A 21,745-nucleotide genomic window follows, 5' to 3' on the forward strand; every position below is an offset into this window, starting at 1 on the left:
AAGATTATGGTTAGATACGAATCTCCTTTCCTTTTCTCCATCCATGGACACTTTGGTAGGAAGATTTTGTGTTGCTCTAGACATTTTCTTGTCCACCTTAAATTTTCACATGTCCTCCACGAAATCCCATCTCTAAATTCAATTCCTTAACTAATGCTATGCAATGCACAGGTATTTCTACCCAAGCATAAATAAGATGCAAAATACAACAACTTATTAAGTAGGCACAGTTCAACATGTAAATTACATATGCATACTCCCTATGGTGGGTGTTACAAACTCAAAGGGATTTGCTATCCATTTACCACCCAGCCAAGGATTTCCCTTACAAGAGCTTGCCTCCTCTTGTCCTTTCCTGCACGTGAGATCCATCTCCTTGACCTCCTTTCACTTTGAGCTCCTTTTTTGGAATTCTTCCACCTAGCCCAATATTTGCCATATGGACTCCTCATGTTGTGCCATGTGTCCATATTAGACCCTTCAATAGACCCCTCTAAAGGGCATTCCCTAATGCACCTAATGCACCTAGAATTAATGCCTAGGCCTAGGAAAACCTCCTAGAACCTAGCTAGAATCCACATTAACAAGCATTGTCACGCCCTCTGGCTTCCCGCCTCGCCACCATAACCATGTCATGATCCTTTCGTGAGTATGGCTGATGTAACATTCCCTTCCCCTTAAGAATGGTTTACGTCCTCAAAAACAAAATTGGGAAACTCCCTCTAGAGATTGCTTACCCTTTCCCATGTTGAACTCTCTTCAGGTTTATATTTCCACTTAACCAGACATTCTTGCCATATTGTATTTCACATTCTTTTTTCTTGTCTATCTAAAATCCTTTTTGGTTTGTGTGGTCAAGACATCTTGCACTACCATATCAAAGTCCTTAAGTCTCAGGAAATATGTGTTTAGCGTAAACAAAATGTGGGACCCCTCCCAATTCAAGTAGCCAAAGCTAGATCAAAACCGGGAAAGATGTGTTTGGCTTAAATGGAATGTGGTACCCCTCCCAATTTGAGTAGCCAAAGCTAGATCAAAACTAACATAAAGTGGAAAGTGATCAAATGAAACTGTCTATGATACTCTCCCACTGATCTCAAGTTTCAACCACCATCCGCCCTCCATAAAATATATTATGTCCAATTGAGATACTCTCCCACTAATCTCAAGTTTCAACCACCATCCACACTCCATAAAATAGATTATGTCCAATTGAGATGCCCTCCAAATTTGATCAATATGTCGACCATGCCATGCAAAAGAGTTAAACATCTAATAATCAACCAAATCCACAAAACCACAAGAGCTTGTCAAACTGCCCGACTCAATTTGTTCCTAACTAAGCATCCAATTCCCTCTTGGGACCGATCATTTGCATCATAAACATTATTCCAATCACCTAAGCATACTACTTGTTTCCCAACTGACAAATTCCTTAGCTTTTGCCCACAATAATGCCCTTTGCATAAATCTATTGGGAGCATAAACAAATACGACATAAAAGCTTCTAGCCTGCACTCTAACTTGATCCATGCGATATTCACCTTCCTCATCCTTAAACACTTAAACTCACATTATTTCATGCCTTAAGCTTTTGCTAACTCCATCCTTCTTCCAGAAAGAATATATCCCTCTAGCATTCCATGTCATCAAGACCACAGATAATTTCTTACTGCCAACCTTATTCATGCTGCAAATTAGTGTCACAATCAATTTTCTCAACCAAAGGAGCACAAATATTAATGAAGTTACCTTTTCTAGCCTTACCCTTTGTTGCCCTAAGCAATTGGTGCTTAGGAGGACTTCCTTTTGCACCTTTATCCAAAACCATCAAAGTCTCCTTACTCTGCTTCCGAGCTTGTGCATCCTTCTTTGTATTTTCTTTCGACAAATGACCAGCTTCTTCCTCGTCCTTCTTGCTAAAAATATCACTTTTGGGTCTATTCTTGGATTCTCTACCCAAGCGAGGCTTATCGTCTGCATTTCTTTAAACCTCCTCACTTCAGTTTAGCTTCCCTTGATCGTTTTCCTTCGTCGACAATTCTCTATTTCTTTCCTGATGATAGATCCTTGAGTCTTCAATCTTCTCCACTTGCATGTAGTTGGGAATCAATGAACAAGTCACATGAATCCAATCAAATGGCAAAAGGGCGGATGAGTGAGAGTGCACCTTTACTTGTTCTGCTAGTACAAAGCACAAAGGAGGTCAAGAGCCAATGGCTTTCCACACCAGTGAATAGGCTATATGGTCTATTCAAGGAGATGCCCAAGAGAACCAAAGAGCTAGTAGTGGAAACACTCTTCGAACCAAGGCCATAGTAGCAATAGCCAACAAGCGCCTTTAGCACCACCACTATTTTATAGCCTGCATCACCACCGAGACAAGAAGACAAGGGAAACATCACTATCAAACCCAAAACTGACTGAGAAACCCAAGCAATGTGAGAAGGACCATTGTCATCAAACCTACAGATTGAAGATTGACCAAACTCTACTACCATGAACACAAGTAGTTCACATACAAAGTACCGATGACCCATCCTACCCAACGACATCAACATGTGCAATCAAGTTGAGTTGACCCACTCATACACCACATACACACTAAAGATTTGCCAACTGATAGTCCTAACGTGCTACATCACTGTCTGATAACTTCCTATGCTTAGAGCTGCAATTATCGATCCTGAAGGCTAGAGGAGGAAAATGAATCATTGCATGCAACTTATGTGTCCTTTGAAAAGGACCAAAAGACAAGGCAAGCTAAAACAACGAAGGCCATTGATTAGTGAATCGTGGCTATCCCAAGGCTGGTGATGCAAATAGAGAGATAGCACCCTTGCACAAATAATTCAAGAAGTTAAAGCATCAAAATGGATGTAGAAAGACCTAGGAAAAGGATGTGCATAGATTGGACTAATTGGGTAGAACACCAAATTGAAGACCCGAACTGACATTCTGGAGGCATAAGGCAAGAAGGCTAGGGACAAGGTCCTCGTATCAATGGCAAACCTCACAAATATCTAAGCCAAACTCACTCAATAAGGCTTAAAATCGTTCAAGGGGATTCGACAACAATAGGATGAGATGCAAAAAGTTGAAGAGCTCTTAAGACCACTCACCCAACACCAAGACCTTGAAAAGCCCGAGCTAAAGAAAGAATGTGACGGTGGCACATGAGAAATAGGTACATCAGCCTCCATGACCCCAACATCCTAAAAGGTGACCCCAAGTGAAAAATACCGAGTATGAAAATGAAGGAAGGGGGGGTCAAGTAAAATAAAAGGCTGAAGAGGTAGGAGACCAAATAGCCAAAGCGTACAAAAAAAAAACTGAAGAGAGTTGAGGTGTTGAACATGAGAAGACCCGAGCGGCCACAAATTGTTGATCAAGATAACAGCTGATGAAGAAATGAACCAAGAGGCCAAATGAAGCGTGAGAGGCCGAGAAAGTAAAGGAGTGGGCTGCTCACAAAGTAGAAAATCAGGTAGTAGAGGTAGTGAGGAAGCAAGCCAAGGAAGAGGCCACGTTAAAGCATCTGAAGAGGTGAAGAAATGAGGGAACAAGGAAGGAGGATCCCATTGACTTAAATGCCAAGGATTGACTAACATAGATGAACCCACTAAGGGCCCACTAATAGGTGATGCACAAAGCAAATCAGGTGTGAAGGGGCTAAGCATAAAGAGCAATTGACTCCCCCCATGGAGGTGTGTTATCAAGCTGAGGCTCAGCAAGGCAAAGAAGGAGGTTTGATCTAATAGGGGGCCTCAACATTGGCAAAGATATATACTATCAAATGATTGAAATCTGAGTGCATGAGGCCACAACTATCTATGAGCTCTTTTGCAAATGCCATGCTCCACTGATTCCCTTGGCAAGGCAACACATGACAATGGTTCCATGAGTAGACCAAATAAATCAAACCATGAGGATCCTACTCGACGCAGAATTGGGGACAATCTTGAATCCTAGCACTGACGTTTCAAGTCAATAGGATGTTTTGTATATGAGGTCTTAGAGTTCTAGGAGTTAGGGTCATTCTTGTTACCAAGACAACTTGTGTGTGTGGACTGCGGCCGTGAGCCATTTGAGGCCATTTGCATTCCCTCAATGATAACGATGCCCCTTTGGTCATTTGGAAAAGGCAATTGGCTTGTACACCTAGAGGAGCCAAGGGCCACGATATGAAATGAGGAACTAGCACCACCCGATCTGGCACATTTATTGATAGATAGAAAAATGGTGACTAGAACTACTTGTGAATGGATACTTACATTCTAATTTTCCCTTTATGGAAACACCATTTGTCATCATGTGGTCTAGTTGACATGAGAGAATTGTTTGTGCACTTTCTAGCTTTGTCATGATATTTATAATTCTACCTTTCAAAAGGTATCGTTCAAAGCGTAGGCACTATCATATTTGACTAAATGTCACACGTGATACAACTAATCTTTCTATAAGTTCTGGTAATATTTATACAATTGGATAACCTTGTTTTGCGTCACACAGTCGTGGAACATATTTTCATCTGGTTAATTTGTGCTTTGCAAAGTGAACATATTCCATCTATTTGTGGTTTTGTTATTGTTAATGTCTTCTTTAAATTTTCTTGATATTTATTTGTGAATTATCTCATTGAAAGTTAAATACTTGTCATTGATAGCAATTACATCTAATAATTGGTAGATCGTTCAATGCTTATACGTTGCTTGAACACAATTATTTGTTATTTTATATCAACTATCTAACATAAACTTTTGTTTGTATAGTAGGATTTAGAAGTAAAAAACATTCTACTTTGTCAATTTCGAAAAGAGAAGCATGCATTTCTATCTCTTGTGATTTTGTTGCTATACTTTTATTGTGTATCTCTCACTTTGTCATGTACCATACAATCTGCACTAGATCTAGGTAAAGCTCCTTTAGATCCTCATCTGATCTGGTCTAGTATGGATCTTGTGCATGTTGAATGTAGGTCTAATCTATGCTTGATCTGCATACAACTTGATATAGATTCCTGTAAAATCTACTCTAGTTCTGGGTTTAGTATGTTTATGATCTAGTTTTGGCTGCTCTAGATCCAAGTATGGCCAACCCAATTTGTTGGTCTGTTGTCTGATCTAACGTGGTCTAAGTCTGGGGTCCAAAGCTTGACCTACTGATCAGTCCAATAGATAAGGTGATATAGATGAGTCTCACACCCAGTCCTAACCATGTGTGTGTGTGTGTGTGTGCATGTATGTCTCTCTCTCTCTCTCTCTCTCTCTCTCTCTCTCTCTCTCTCTCTCTCTCTCTCTCTCTCTCTCTCTCTCTCTCTCTCTCTCTTTCTATCACTCGATGTGGGTCCAAGTAATATTCTATTGTTTCTTGATTTGGGGCTCGTCTCTTGGAAGAATACCTTACTTGGAGATTGAAGAAGGGTTGACCATGTTGCGAGGGAGGAATCTCTCGAAAGCTTACTAGGGTGAAAGCCGTGAACACTGTCGTTCACATCCTCAACGAATCAAGACCAAGGCTGTTGATGACAAGACTCCATATGAAGCTTACTATGGTAAGAAGCCCACAATATCTCATTTACAGGTTTTCGATTCTAATGCATTTGTTCATGTGCATAAAGATGAGCGGACGAAGCTTGGTTCCCATAGCCGAAGATGTATCTTTATGGGATACAGTGAAGAATCCAAGGCCTATTGCCTTTTGGACCCAAAAAAGAAGAAGATCCTTATTAGCAGGGATGTGATCTTTGAGGAGTCCGAGCCACAGTCTGTAGAAGAGGTTCCTGAACTTCTGGCATTACCCCCACCCAAGGTCACCATCCAAGAGGTGGAGCTGACTGAAGACCCCGAGGAGGAGGAGGAGGGCCATACCATTCCAGAGCCAGCTCCCAAGGCAACTCCATCAAAGGCACCTCCATCAGAGAAGAAGCTACCTCAATGGTATTTGAAGACTTTAGTAGACTCGTGGGTCACAGAGATTCCCGAGAGCAGTTTCGGAGTGCGGCAGTCTCAATGCAACATGAAGACTCCCTCCGTGAACTACACTTTGGTGGCTCAACTTGCGGAGCCCCATTCCTTCCAGGAAGCGAAGGATATTTCAGAATGGCAGAAAGCCATGCAGGCAGAGATGGATGCCATTTTGAAAAATGACACATGGGATTTAGTGCCCAAACGAACCAAGTGGAAGGTCATTGGGACTAAATGGGTATACAAGATTAAGTTCAAGTCAGATGGAAGCTTGGACATGTACAAAGAAAGATTGGTCGTGAAAGGCTATGCACAATCAGAAGGACTTGACTTGGACAAGACCTTCACCCCTATAGCTAGAATGGTGACTATTCGGACAGTCATTGCCTTGGCTGCTCATCACAATTGGCCTATTTTTCAGATGGACGCCAAGTCCGCATTTTTGAATGGTACCTTGGAGAAGGAGGTATATGTGGCTCAACCACCAGGATTTCAGATATACCAGGATCCCCATCAGAAGTGTGCAAACTGAAGAAGGCCTTATACAGGCTGAAACAGGCCCTAGAGCTTGGTACCAACGGAAAGATGTTTTCTTTTAGAAGATCGGGCTTCAACGGAGTCCATCAGAGGCAAATCTTTATCTCGACACAGAGGGGGATTTGCGGCTGGTATTGATTCTATATGTGGATGACCTCATCATTACAGGGGATCATACGAAGAAGATTGCTAAAGTCAAGAGACGTCTCATGGAGGAGTTCGAGATGACTGACTTAGGCATAGTTCACTACTTTCTTGGGATTGAGGTGAAGCAAGGAAAGAGCTGTATCTTTATTTCACAGGAGAAATATTACAAGGAACTGCTCCAATGCTTTCAGATGGAAAATTGCAAAGCAGCAGTGACTCCCATGGAAACTGGTCTAAAGCTCAGTATGTGTGATCCATCTCAGCCGGTTGATTCATCACTGTATCGACGCTTGGTGGGGAGTTTGCTTTGCCTCACCATTAGCCGACAAGATATTTCCTACACAGTTGGATTGCTCTGTTAGTTCTCCGCTACATCCAAGAAGGCCCATTGGGATGCATGTATGAGGGTGCTAAGGTACTTGAAGGGTACTTGCACCTACGACATCACGTATACGAGAGGCATTGAGTTGGGAGGTTTTTGTGATACTGATTGGGCAGGTGATATTGATACCCGGAGATCGACCTTTGGATATTTTTTCTTACTCTCATCAGGATGGTTGAGTAAGAAACAACCTACTGTCACCCTTTCATCTACAGAGACGGAGTACAAGGATGCTTGTACAGCGGCATGTGAAGCATTGTGGCTCAGGTGGATCTTGGAGGACATGAATGTGGCCCAAGAGGATGTGATGGTGGTTATGTGCGACAACCATAGTTGCATAACGATTGCCAACAACCCTGTGTTTCATGCACGGACAAAGCACATCGAGGTTCACTACCACTTTGTTCGAGAACTCATCGACGAAGAAGTCATAGAGTTAATATACCCGACCAATGATGACATCTCAGATATCTTCACGAAGGCGCTTCCCAAGGAGCAGATGGAACACCTCATTTGACGCATGGGGATCGGCCCATAGTTGTGTCATTGAGAGGGGTTGTTAGAAAAGTCACTGCCCCACCTAGAGGAGACAAGGGGGCATGTGACTATAAGGGGGGAAAGGGAAGAAGAGGGCACAGAACCCACCTGGATGGAACCTGTGCAGCAAGGAAGAATGGTGCAACATTCTAGATGACTCCTGGAGCAGCTATTGGCGGGGCCTACAGACTGCATCAGCAGTCCATGTGCCCAGCACATGGGCCTATATATAGGCTTGGCCCGGCCAGTTCAGCCTCCAAAGGCCGACCAACCTAGTCGGTGGAGGGGGTCAAAAAGTCGGTGCTGCAAGCAAGAGCCGACCCCCTACTAGTCGATTTCTTCAGCCCAGCAATAGGCCTATAAAAGGCCCCCTCCCCCCCCTCATTTCTCATCACTTGCATCGACAAGCCTTGCACATGCAAGTGTGCAGGGACAGGAGTAGTAGGCTCAACAACTTGGACAGCATCTGTTGGCTATTGTATACGCTCATCTCTTGAGCTTTTGTCTGCCCATTATTGTGGAGGAATATATTTGAGTTTTGCTACCTCTCTCTCCGTCTCTTTAAGTGTTGTATGAGCTAGATTAGGAGTGAGAGGGGTGAGTGATTCTATCCTCTATTTCCAACACAAATGTCAAAAATGTAGAAACAACAAAGTCTACTATCTAGTGTGAGCCAGCCCCAAAAACGCTTGGTGAGCAAGAGCTTTTTTCGTGTCTCGAGTGGGGTGTGGCAGCTTTACTCTAGCAGAAATGCCTCAAAATGCCACCACTCGTATGGTTCTCGAGAACGTAAAGGGCTTGGGTTGGCCTAGATTTAATCAGAGCCGTCCGATCCAAGCATTTTGAGAAGGAGAATGTGGTTGACCCAGTTGTAGCACAATGAGATCTTGTTGCTCGACCCATTTGTGGCAACCGGATTATACTTCCCACAACAACCGGAATATTTACCTAAAATTCCCCCCCAATTGCCGCTTAGTTTGATCAGACCCCTGTTCTCGTCGTGACTCTTGTTCTTGGCCACGTCCACCACATAGCCCTCCACGTAAGGGAATGGGGTGTGGTTGGCCATGTTTGGGTCAGAAAGTGCCTGATGGATGGCTCGCAGATGGCTGTCGAAGCCGATGACATGCCATTGGCTGGGCACGTTTCTTTCAAGGAAGGCGTTGATGGGTAAATCGAGCTCCCATCGATTTATGGAGTTGTGGCGTGGTGAACTAGAGGGCTAGCAATCGAAGGCAAGACCCGCATGCTAGGGTTCGTTAGGGTCGTGGTATCTTCTTCGCTCTCTCTAAGTTTCCATTTAATACGGAGGGTCCACAAGTGAGGTGGCACCAAATAAATAAGGTGGGAAGAAAAAGTTCTCCATGAGATGTCTGATGGGTGCAACCTTGTAAGAGTTGGTTCCTGCAGCAGCAGCGCTTCCACACTCAGTCCAACGGTTGGACGCCATGCTGGGAATGCTGCTCTGCAGGTCCCTTGTGTTGCTGCTACTCTTGCTCAGCCAGCCTTTGTAAGAGTCAACCTGTCAGAGCCAACTTGCTCCAATACATGAACAAACTGGTCAAGCAAGGTAGTAAATGGTGCCTCTTCACAATTGGTGCACAGTTGTGAGCAAAGGAGCATCGGCTCGGAATCCTGATCCAAGCAACAGTTGGAGAGCGTGAAATCTTGTCTCCAATGGGATGCAAGCATGGCGGGAACGAGTAGGACGAACGAAGCTTGTGGCATGTTGTGTGCGCTCATAGTGCCTCAGCCATGCCTCTCCAAAGAGGAGGACTGTAGGTGTCGGCGGTCCAGAGAGATAGCCAAAATCCTAGGTTGCTAGCCTGCGGCCCGAGTGCACGCCTCCGAGTCCTGCCTTGGATGTGTCGCACTATGCGCAGGAGGGGTCATGAACCCTTGCCACACCGTCGTCCTGCCAAGCCGAGGCCCAAGATGGTTGGTTGCCGAGGGGTCGCAAACCTTAGCGAAATGCCCTCATGGCTGACTCCGCCTATGGCCGAGGTCTAGCCTATGCAACTAGTATCTCGCAACCAAGCTTAGGGTAGCTTTCGAGGCTAGACCCGTCCAATCCGTAGTCCCGAACATGAAGAGCTTGTCGTGCGCTACACACCAACGTAGCTTTCATCCCAATCCGAATCCGTATGAGCAAGATATGACAAAAAACGTAATTTGAGGTCTCCACAACCCGTGTCCCCTTGTCGGCCGAGGTCACTAGCCCGTCACGTCCTGCACATCACGTCCTGAACCCAGACACCCAAGCCCCCGATTGGACGTTTACCTTGATCCCCCTCTCTTCAACGTGCGCTCACCCCACCACGTGTGTGAGAATGAAAGCAAAAAACGGCAAGAGAAAGCTCGGGCGATGAACGTTTGCCTGCATTCCAAAATGTCAAGGTGCGACGGTCTCAATGGTATGGTCAAGACAAGCACCTCCCATATACTCTCCACCGTTCAAAAAGAGTTGAAGTCCGCTTCAACGATACAATCAACTTAGACCGCACTTATACGTACAACTCAACGCACACTATAACAAATTTGAGATATTTACAAGGGGCCGGGATCAGTCACTATCAATTGTCGCCTCGGGAGACCTGGCTACGACACACACTCAAACCTAGCACACATAACTAAGCTAGAGTTAGCACCTCACGTGTAGATTCAATGTTGCTTGCTTTACTTGAGACTAGTTGTCCCATGCAGATTCGGCGTTTATCTGCTTGACCTTTGACAGCATCGTCGATCCCCTTGGACGAGATCATTCAAGAGTCGTCCTCTTGGCACGGGAGCCTTTGCGTCCCCTTTTCCTTGAAGAGTAGTCGGATGACCCTTCATCAAAGGACACTAACTCCTTTACTGGTTCCGGACTGCTATCTGACATACCTTTGTCACTCGTCGGCTTCGTGTACTACTGGCTTTTCAGGTTGTACAGCTCCACCTCTAGAACCGCGATCTCTTGTGGCACTTGCACCGGATCTTTGGGTACCTGTGTCTTTGGCAACTTTGGTATCACCCTCAACATGGCACAGCGTACCATGTTCAACCTCGCCATCATATGAGGGGACTCCGGTGCGCACAGTAGCCTATTATTGTCTAGGTCCTCCTCCACGTCGGACCCTCTTCCTTGAGCATGCATCGCCATCATTCGTGACGACTTCGAAGGTTCTGATGTCTTTCGCAGACAATCACGTGCATAGTGATCCTGTCCGCACTTGTAATAGCCCCCCTTTGGTGCCTTAGGAACCAATGCCGCGCTGCCACTCCCTGTGGTCTTGTGGCTGTATCCGTTAGAGCCAGAAGAGTTGGACCCGTTGCTGACCTGGCCACCGCTTGACCTTCCTGACATGCCACCTCCACGGTGGTTATTGTTTCCTCCGTTTCTGTTCAAGTGTTCGCCACTGTCTGGAGCTGACACACCCCCGATGTCAATTAGCCTCTCCGCTATCTTCAAGGCATGCGGGTAATCCTTGGGCTTCTGTTTCTCTATGTCCCTGCATACCCAAGACTGCAAGCCGTATAGGAACCCATGGAGCTTGTCATATTCATGCATCTCTGGCATCTGGAGCATGAGAATACGATAGCAGCCGATGTAGTTTGATAATCCACCATCGATGTGACTTAGGGTGCGCCACTCATCCCGAAGCTTGAACTTTTCATTGGTAAGTATGAAGTACGACGCCAACTTCTCTTTTAGCTCCTTAAAATCGCGAAGGTTTCCTCGTGCTTCTTCAGAGGCGAACCAAGTATAGGTGTTGCCTGCCAACTGCTTGGTTGCCACCATCACATGTTGGTCCGTCGGCACGCTCGCCATTGTGAAGAAATCCTCCATGTCATGGATCCACTTCTCCACAGGTGTATTTGTCTGGCAATTGTGGCTTGAACTTACCACAGTCTCTCACTGCCCTCTGTGGCGCCGTCGGTGCTATCATCGCCTTGGGCACCTTCTCTTGGTCCATTATGGCAGTGTGCATCTCCGTGAGCAACACTGCAATGGACTTGAGCTCGCTCTGGAGCTTTCTTGTCGTGCGGTCCCCCTGCTCGATCTTTTTGTTGAGATGCTCCCACATGGGCGTGGTCGTATCCCCCTCATCGTCGGTCTTCGCCTTGCCCCTCTCCAGTGCTTTTATAGGCTCGGCTTGCCTTTACCCTTGTCCAAGGCCTTTGCTGGAACCAACTCCCCGTCGGTTTCATCCATAACCGTGTCATATTGATCTTTCGTGGGGACCTCCGGTTGCTTTTCAGCATGCTTAGGCTTAGCCATCCTTTACAGTCGCTCGGAACTAGCGAGGGGTTGCATCTCTGCAACGCCGCTCACATGAGGATATACCTGACATTCTAGGACTCCCCAATCCTTGTCGAGTGTTGCCTAGAACTAGCTCTGATACCAAGTGTAAGGTGTCGATCCCGGGAGATAGCCAAAATCTTAGGTTGCTAGCTTGCGGCCCGAGTGCATGCCTCCGAGTCCCAGCTTGGATGCGTCATGCTATGCGCAGGAGGGGTCACGAACCCTTGCGACACCGTCGTCCTGCCAAGCCAAGGCCCAATATGGTTGGTTGCTGAGGGTCGAAACGCCCTCGTGGCCGACTCCTCGTCTAGCCAAGGTCTAGCCTATGCGACTAGTACCTCGCGACCCGAATGTTGCATTGAGCTTAGGGTAGCTTCCGAGGCTGGACCTGTCCGATTCGTAGTCCCGAACACAAAGAGCTTGTCGTGCCCTATGCATCGACATAGGTTTTGTCTCAATTCGAATCCGTATGAGCAAGATATGCCAAAAACGTAATCCGAGGTCTCCACGACCTGTGTCCCCTCGTCTCTCGAGGTCACTAGCCCGTCACGTCTTGCGCGTCGCGTCTTGAACCCAGACACGCAAGCGCCCGCTTGGACGTTTATCGTGATTGCCCTCTCTTCAAGGTGTGCTCACCCCACCTACTCTGTGAGAATGAACGTTTGCCTGTATTCCAAAGCGTCAAGGCGCGACGGTCTCAATGGTATGGTCGAGGCAAGCACCTCTCATATAAGGAGTGTGAGGAAAGAGAGTATAAGGAGTGTGAGGAAAGAGAGTATAATGCTTGCTGGTCAAGGACTTATATATATATCACACACACACACAAGCCTTTTCACAAGCTTTGCATGGACACTCGCAGTTTAACCTCTTCCTTCTTCTTCTTATTCCCCCGTCGTTTCTCCTCCCCTCCCTCCCTCCATTTTGCTCTTCCCCTCCCCTCCCCCTTTCCTTCCTCCTCCTCCCTTCTTCACCTTTCTTCCCTTTCGCCTTTGGCTCGTCTTGCATCCCCAAACTCCAATCTCGTACACCCCTCGCCTCGCTCGAACATTGCATCGTTCGTCGACCGGACTTGCCTCCGCTCTGAGAATGTTCCGACCCCCGAAATGCAGGCTTTCGAGTCTGCAGCAGAGCTCTTTGCGAGCTCGGGGCAAGGTTTATCACCGACAAAGAAGAGAGCTTCGAGCTCGACAAGGGTGTCGACTAGGACGAAGGCATCGGTTAAAACAATCCGTAGCTCGGAGACACATTCATCAATAGCAAACGAAGTCCCTTTGAGCTCCGAGAAATGCTCGACGAGAAAAAAAGCATCTCGGAAGCCTAAAGAAACGTCCATCAATAGCTCGGATACAGATTCATCAAAGACGGTGTCGACGGTGGAAATGTTATCTGTTGAGCCTGAAGTTGCATTCTTCACTAGCCGGGAGAGGCATTCATTGTCGGAGGACAAGGCGTCTTTGCGAAGGACGAAGCGATCGGCAAAGGCTTCAGATTCATCATCGGTAGACATAAACCCTCTGGCCTCGGAGAAAGCGTCGCGGAGAAAAAAGAAATCCGCAGAAGTCACAGAAAGCTTGACGGCCAGAAGTCCTCTACGTGAAGAAACATCGAACTGCAGGGATACAGATGCATCATCGGTAGACATAAACCCTCTCACATCGGAGAAACTTTCGCGGAGGAAAAAGAAATCCGCAGAAGTAACAGAAAGCTTGATGGCCAGCAGTCCTCTACCTGAAGAAAAATCGAACTCCAGGGATACAGATTCATCATCGGTAGACATGAATCTTCTGGCCTCGGAGAAAGTATCGCGGAGGAAAAAGCAATCCGCAGGAGTAATAGACAGTTTGATGGCCAGCAGTCCTCTACCTGAAGAAACATCGAACTGCAGGGATACAGATTCATCATCGGTAGGCATAAACCCTCTGGCCTCAAAGAACGCGTCGCGGAGGAAAAAGAAATCCGCAAAAGTAACAGAAAGCTTGATGGCCAGCAGCCCAGTAGAGGAGGAGAAAATAATTGCGGCTGGATTGGAAACAGTTTTGTCATCGAGTGACAAAACTCTCCCGAAAGCAGCGAGGGGAAGAAAGAAATCTGCGGAAACAATATCCAATTCAGAGACGGATTCGCTTGCGTCAGTCGAGCCCCCTGCAAGGTCGAAGAAATTGTCGAGGCGTAAAGAGCAAAATGTAGAGCTTACAGAAACGTCGATGGCGAGCCTCGAGACCGATTCATCAGCCGCGTCGGAATTCGTTTCCTTACCGGAGGACAAGACACCTCAGGGCTCGATAAAGGTGTCGGTGAGGAGAAAGAAATCTGAGCCTAAGGAGAACTCAATTACTAGCTCAGAGACGGTTGCATTTCCATTGGAGGAGATCCTTCCGAGCTCGGGTAAAGCGTCGAGAAAGAAGAAGTCCCGCGAGCCTAAGGAGGGATCCGTCGCTAGCTCAGAGACTGATCAATCCTCAGCAGTAAGCACACCTCCAATCTCCAAGACAGGTTCGAGGAGAAAATTGTCACCAGCTCCCGAGGCAAATAAAATCTCTCTTGCTAGCTCGGAGACAGCTCCATTCGTGGTGCAGGAGAGCATTATTACAAGCTCAGATAAAAGGCTCTCCCTCGACGATGCGCTTTCCGAGCTTCCTGATCCCCCTGACGTTCAGAAAACGGTCCAGAAAACTTCTTCCCTTACGAAAGAGGACACAGCTCCCCCGTCGCTGGCTGCGCATTCAACAGTGTCCTCGAAGGAAAGGTCCAGGTCGGTGAAATCTCCTCCTGAAATCGATCCTCTGATGTTAGACACTACACTGAAGCAGTCTTCTTTGGAGGAAGTCCGTGCTGTGGAAAACTCCATCGAGAAAGCTTCTCTAGCAGAAGACACTAGTACAAGCTCATCCTCCGAGAGACACTCAGCAAGTGCAATTGCCCCTCTGCGCAAGAAACGTACGAGGACATTGTCTCCTACATCTGATAGTTCGACTTATATCAACTTCGAGGGATCCTACTCCTCTTCATCATCCCCAGTCGAGGAAAAATCTGCCCTTCGAAAGTCCATTGAGACGGATAAGAGGAATGCACCTTACCCGAGATCGAATGAGAGCCAAAGCTTGAACCAACTATCGAGAATACAATCTGGTAACATAGAGAACAACAGCGTCATTTCATCATCCAAAGATCTTGCAAATTACACCAGTCTTGAGAGTCCAGAACCGAAAGAGAGGAACACACCATCCATGGAGGAATTTCGTGTTAAGGAGAGCACTCCGGAGGGCACAGGAAGGAAGACCCCATTTAACCAAACGAAAGGAATGACTGCCACCCAGAAGTGGCCAGTTGTAAAAAGGAAAGTAGTTTCTGGACAGGAAGCTCCTTTGAACCAAAATACCCGTCTAAGCCCCTCAAGAGGGAGGACTGCTGTGATGCCTACTCACAGATCTGGCAGGGGAGAGGAACGCCTCGGTATGCCTACTCAAAGGTCTGGCAGAGGACAGGAACCCTCACAGAATACTCAGCTTCCTAATTTTGATTTTTCAGCAAATATAGATAGAGTTGCAGGAAAGATGAAGACAGCACCGAGGCAGATGTCTGTAAGGAACGTTGTAGCCAACCAAGCGAGCACCATCTCCTATTTGCAGGTTTTTATTCATCTTTAAACTCAGTTTGTCTGCCCATGTGACGTCGAACAGAATCTATGGGATGGAAGTTAAAGGCAATGTATGATTAATCTACATGCTAGTTAAAGGCAATGTACTTTTAACTGTGTTTCAGTGCACTTGAAGAATAACGTATCCTCCAGAAATGGGATCAAGCCTAGGAGCCCATGTCTGCTGGCAACCAAAAGAATGCATGTGGCAGATTGAAGACAGATTGACGGTTTTCTCTGTTGATACCTTTGGGCACATTTGAGGGTTACTCTAATTAGAGATGCTCAAGAGTTTGCTCGGTGTTTTTGAACTAAAATTTCTCCTGAAACGGCTCAAATTTGGCTTAATAGGGGGTTCAAGGAGGGCAAAGTAGAGACGGTTGGGGGGACTTTGTGTGTTCTTCTCAGTACAGATGGATAAAAGGTAGGGGGACTAATTTTGATATTTGAGCCAGCCTGATGGAAATCCAATGGGAAAGAGTTGATTACAGGGAAGTAATGCGTTGTGTGATGAAGAAATTTAGATATTCGAGCCAATGTGATGGTGATTCACTGGTGAAGAATCTACAGGTAGTACTGGATTCGATGAATAAAGTTGACAGCTGCATAGAGAGGGCTCCCTTTGTGGACGTGTGCTCTGTTGAAGAAGAGCAGAAGATTTGTACATAAATGTTAAAATCTGGGAGTGGTAGGGAGGATTACTAATTTGATGGTCCAAGATTTAAAGGTGTTGAAATGAACCTACAGAGTGTATACCACAACCGAAGACTGATAGAGCGTCCCCAGGAATTACATGCAGAAGTCAGAATCAAATAGTTATTTACTTGTGTGTACTTCACAACAATAAGTGTGTATGCAAGCCAGTAAATAGACTGTAACCGGCCTCCAAACACTCAGAGGGCAGTGAAACCACTTTTGCACTTAATTATAGCTCACATAGCAATTCCAGTTCTTGGAAGAGAAGCCTCAAAAACACTAGAAAACCAAATCCATCTAGAAAAGTCAAAAACCATAAAAGACGTCCTAGCGGGAGAAAGCAATAGAGACACAATCTATGAAGAAATAAGAGAAATTGCAGAAGTGAGATGGGATATCCTTCATTCTCCTCTCCATGCCACAGCCTTTCTTCTCAATCCAAAATGGTTTGGTAAGAATCCACAACAAGATGCTGAAGTGATGAGAGGTTGGAGGCATACTCTAGATAGTGTGGGAAAGGATGCTGCCGAGAGGACTTTGCATGTATCTTGGCCAAGTGGGTGCATTTGGTGAGCCCTCTGCTCTTACAGATAGAGAGTGTCTTTCTCCCGTTGCTTGGTGGGAGAACTATGGTTCAGATACCCCTCAATTGCAAAAGTTGGCAGTCAGGCTCCTCTCACAAGTATCAAGTTCTTCTGCAGCAGAGCGGAATTGGTCCACCTATGGGTTCATCCATTCACTCGAACGTAATCGGCTTGCTCATAAAATGGCAGAGAATCTTGTGTATGTGCACAGCAACCTCCGGTCTCTCTCTAGGAGTTACCCATGGTATAAGTCTGGCCCTTCTCAGCAATGGGATGTTCATGAGGAGGAAGAGGAAGATGGTACACTTTCCATGTAATCTTCATTTACTCAGTGATGTAGTAATGCGTATGTGCATTGTGCACATTTTATTTAAATGCTGGAATTAATGGAACATGTGATGTAGCTGGAATTGTTTCTGCATATGTTGCTGTAATTGCTGCAGAATTCCTAGTGATATGTTGTTCTAATTCAAGTTTTCTTTACTTAGTTATTACTTAGAAATTCCTAAAGTTATATGTGTGTGGGATGCAGCTGTAATTAAAGAATGTTATTATTTTAGAATTCATAAAGGTATATGGTTTCACAAGTATTCTTTACTGAGCCTACCCCTGCCGTTTCCTATCAATTGAATAGGCGTTTCGGAAACGTTTCAAAACTTGGACGTTTCCTGCAACTTAGTTTATATATGCATGTACAACTCGGGCCAGTCTGCAACTGGTCACTTGGTTTTCCAGGGCTCCAACTCTCTATGGAATTTAGAAAGCCCCCGGCCTTGGGGTCGTTGTATCCATTGGCTCCATTGCATCCATTGTTTGTGCCTTACACTAGGCTGTGCTGGAGAGGAGCAAGTAGCCAGCATACAGAGTTGGTGGGCCAGAGATTGTGCCTCAGTTTGGAGCAGCAAGGAAGGCCACGCAACACGCTCTCCAGCCTGTATGATCTGAAGGGTGAAGAGCAGCGCACTGCAGGATTAAAGAAGGAGCAAACATGCTTTATGTTTGGCTGCCCATTGGAGCAGCAGGAAGGTGTGTTTATGGAGCACCACTATGAGACCCACAGAAGCCCTAGGAGCACCACTACGAAGCCCACAGAAGCCCTAGGAGAGCAGGCAGGCTGAAGTGTTTTGAAGGTGTCACGAGGAGGTAGGAGAACAGGCTTTTGGAGTCACATGGGTCCACATCTAGGCAGCACCTTGCTAATAGGTGGTGGCACACTATGTCCACATTTTGTATATGGTTTCGTCCATCCTTGGGACAAATATATATAAGTGCTTTTAATCTCTCTCTTCAGCATAGTCCATTTACTGTCTGCATGTCTCTCTCTGTCTCTCTACGCTAGTACACATTAAGGAAAGAAGTTGGATTTTCCTGGGCTAGCTCTTTGTTTATCTTCGGCTGCGGGGAGCGTTGGCGGTAGCAAGCAACCTCCACCTCTGTTTTCTAACATGAGAGTTGCTGTATAGCAGGCCGATGGGCAGGAAAGTGTCATACAACTGTTGAATAGCAGGCTGCTAGGCTTGGGCAGCTCAAAATTGAAGGCGGTTGGTGAAAACAAGCTTCAGAATGCAGGTGGCTGTTCAAAAAAGAAACAAATAAGACGTACAAGAGCCATACAACAGGCCTGCATTTGTAGAAGAGGGAGCTAAAAAGGAGTAGTTGAGCAGTCTTCTTGGGACACAAATGAGCTCTCGGGGCTGAAAAAGGTGGGGGCAGGTGTGAGAGGGCCAAAGAGCAATCTGCTTTGATACCAAATGTCAAAACTGGGCGAGGGTGAGCAGAAGTGAAGCAAAACCAGCTGTAGATATTGCAAAGAGAGTCAATGGAGTACAACAAACTTAAACTTATGTACTCTCAAACCAAAATTTCTGCCCTAACTAGCCAAAGGGGGAAAAACCCTTAACTGGGGATAAAATTGCCGCTTGGGTAAGATGTCCGCACTAACCCACTACTACCATCTTACAGGGTCTTCCAAGGTTGGTGCATTAATAATGCCACACATCAATCTCCAACCTCAATCTTAGTCTAGGGTGTAGAGTTGCCCATGGAAAACACTGTAGTGTGTAATCCATTTTTGCTTCTCTGACATTGTGTGTTCTTTTTGCTCTTACAAATTCCAAAAGCGGTATTGCAGCTCCCAAGGCAACCAGGACAAGCACGTGCAACTGTGAGCTGCTAGAAAAACACCTAAGACACAAAATACATGAGGAATCAGCAAGCACCTTTATTGCGAGACTTGGCAAAGTCTGAGGCAGGTTCACACAGCTAAGAATATGATTATTCATCCCCCATCATACATCTCGAGCGAAGAGTGATTGTTTTCTAGACATTGCATGAACATTTGTGTAACAAATACGACAATAAAAATGTATTTGGCCGGGAAAATTCGTAAACTATGAAGAATATGATTTACATGTTCATGTCATTTTGGGAGACCATGCAACCGCACGTTTTGGTGATATTACATCACAAGTGTGCAGCTTGGCTCACTTTGCTGGACATACAGATGATTTAACAGTTGTACAATGCATTGTGGCTACAGGATAGCCAACTTTATTGTTTTCTTCCACTTTGAAGTGTTTAAAGAGGTTTTTGAATTCTATGCAGGTTTGCATAAGTCTTAAATTGAAATTGCAACTTTCATAAGTATTACATATAGCTCCGTTTTGCAATTTACAGCCGGTCCCATCTTGTGCTCCACAAAGTAGAAGCTGGATCCTATGTTATCTTACTGAGATTCCAAAGGGCAAGCATAAGCCACTGATCATAGTCGTCATCTTGACCTTTCTTTATGAGGAGCTTGTATCCTATCAAGAGGACTAGTCTCTCTAGCAGCTTTTAGTATTTACTTATATATGTCTGTCTATGCTATGGTATTATCTTTTTCATCTCAATTATGACAGTAGTCGCTGTCTTTAGAGTATGTTGTATTTTTTTTATATTCTTACTTTATTTGAACATGATTAAGTTTTGATGTTTGCTTGTCTAATCTGACTTTTTTTGCTAGATTTATGGCACTGGTTTAGACACGGGAGAGACAGTACCAACTGTGCTTCTGTTTTTTGATCGACGCCGGTTTATTTTCAATGTTGGAGAGGTGCGTGTTTGCAATTATTCTTGATGCTTAACATAGGCAATGCCAGAGACTCATCTTTTCCCTTCCATATATTATGAGTGTGGAGCTTGGTTTCCATTCTTCTCCTGCAGATCTGTTACACGCTTTGTATTTTGATTTCTTTCCTTTTTGACTTCATGTCTTTTTTGTTAAGTCTGTTTTTGATTAGGGTTGATGCTGGCTGAATTAAAAATGTCAAGTTTAAGGCTATGAACAACAGTACAATAATGTTTAACGAGGATCGTGACATTGTATGGCAAATGTGATTGAAGTAAAAGCTTGGTTGTCATATGCTTCATTGCACTACATATGATGATTTACACCAAGAGCAGTTTTTAATGGGTTTTGTAAGTATAGAGGTTCTGTTTTGATGAAGCTTGAGTCCTACAGGATTCTAGATATTTCTGTATGTGCAAAGGAGGCCAGTAGTCATTGTTGGTGAAGAAACAAGTGCAAATGGGTGCATAACTTTTTTTGATTTTATAGAAGCTTTTCAAGCTTAGGTTTCAAAAGGGTTCCCCATTTGAGCTCTTTATGGTTTCTGTTTGCAGTGATCTTGTTTTTGAACTAGGACCCTTTTTGCCTCACATATATTAAATCTTGGTTATTCTGGTGCTCATTTGCAGCCTACAGCGTTTTTTGTGTCCTATTTATCAGCCTACTTGCATCTGTTGCATCCGTTTTCCTGAAGAAGGGAGTATGTATTGCTTTTCACAAAAGAAATACAGTTGAACTGATTACATGCAGCATTACTGTGTTTCAGGGACTTCAACGTTTCTGTGTGGAGCACAAATTCAAATTGTCCAAGGCATGGCCTTATTCTCTATACGTTATTTCTGCAAGAGGCTTTTCAGCTAATAGTATATAATTTTAATTTAAAAGCTTCTTCTTTCTTTGTGTATCCATTGTTTCAAGTCTACCATGGTTGGTCTGCAGGTGAGAATTAGATCTTTTTTCTATTTGCCTAGGCATCTCTTTTGTTTCTTTGGGATTTCATTGTGAAATTAACCATATTAGCTGTCATACTTTCAAATTTCTGTTCGCTCCAGGTGAAGTTCTAAAAATGTTTTTTGAACTAATATTCAAGTGCAGTATTGATAGCTTGCCTTCCAGTCATGTTAATGTCCATTATTACAGTATGAGACCTTGTTATCAAGGATAGCCTTGTTATCATCTGAAGTTCTAAAAATATTTTTAAAATAATTTTCAACTGCAGTATTGTTTAGTCGTGCTAATGCCATTATTATAGTTTGAGAACCTGTTAGCAAGGGTAACGTCACAAGGCTGTAACAATTCTTTTGGAGTCCTGAACTGCATGTGTCGACCATCAGAGATGGGACGAAGCTTTCATGATTGGCTTTACGCACCTTGAAATATTGTTTTTGAACATTTGTGTTTGGACAGGATCCAATCGTTTTTTTCTTTTTCTTTTGGAACGGAGGGGGGGGCCGGACTTTTCTTGCATATACTTTTCAATATGAACACACACAATGCAGGAAATTAATATAAACACAGTTAGGAAGCTTAAAATGCAGTAGTTTTAGCATTCAGGATTCAGAGTATAACTATGTAGGCCCTCATTTCCTGTTTTTCTAAAAGAAGTTTGTTTACGGGGGTGGGAAGGGGTGTTAGTGCTAGCTCCAGGTTTCCAAAGGTAAACGCCCAAATGTGTGGAAAGGAGCCAAACACATTTTTTTGGCAAGATAGCCTCTCTCTCTTTTCACAATTAATACCTTTGGTTATTCGGGTTTGTGATTGTCAAAATGACGTAGTCCATGCTGAAGAGACCATCAGCAGGTGCATGATAGGCACTACACATAATTCACATCTCTAGCCAGAAAGTTTATAGCATACTGTTCAGA

General features: G+C 44.9%; 1 protein-coding gene and 1 pseudogene across 1 annotated transcript in view; both read left to right on the top strand.

The window, feature by feature from the left end:
- The first annotated feature begins 12,867 nt into the window (after positions 1–12,867).
- Positions 12,868–21,745, top strand: part of LOC147892730 (uncharacterized) — a 130,263-nt gene continuing 121,385 nt past the window's right edge. The window contains exons 1-3 of the mRNA XM_087386883.1: positions 12,868–15,483; positions 19,776–19,865; positions 20,647–20,691. Of these exons, the coding sequence (XP_087243009.1) occupies positions 12,958–15,483; positions 19,776–19,865; positions 20,647–20,691 (2,661 nt within the window). The 5' untranslated portion in view covers positions 12,868–12,957. The remainder of the gene's footprint in view (positions 15,484–19,775; positions 19,866–20,646; positions 20,692–21,745) is intronic.
- LOC147892731 (uncharacterized) lies at positions 15,990–17,088 on the top strand (annotated as a pseudogene).

Source organism: Dipteris shenzhenensis, chromosome 16 (genome assembly GCF_047967505.1).
Source record: "Dipteris shenzhenensis isolate YYH24624 ecotype China chromosome 16, Dip_SZ_1.0, whole genome shotgun sequence".
Taxonomy (NCBI): domain Eukaryota; kingdom Viridiplantae; phylum Streptophyta; class Polypodiopsida; order Gleicheniales; family Dipteridaceae; genus Dipteris; species Dipteris shenzhenensis.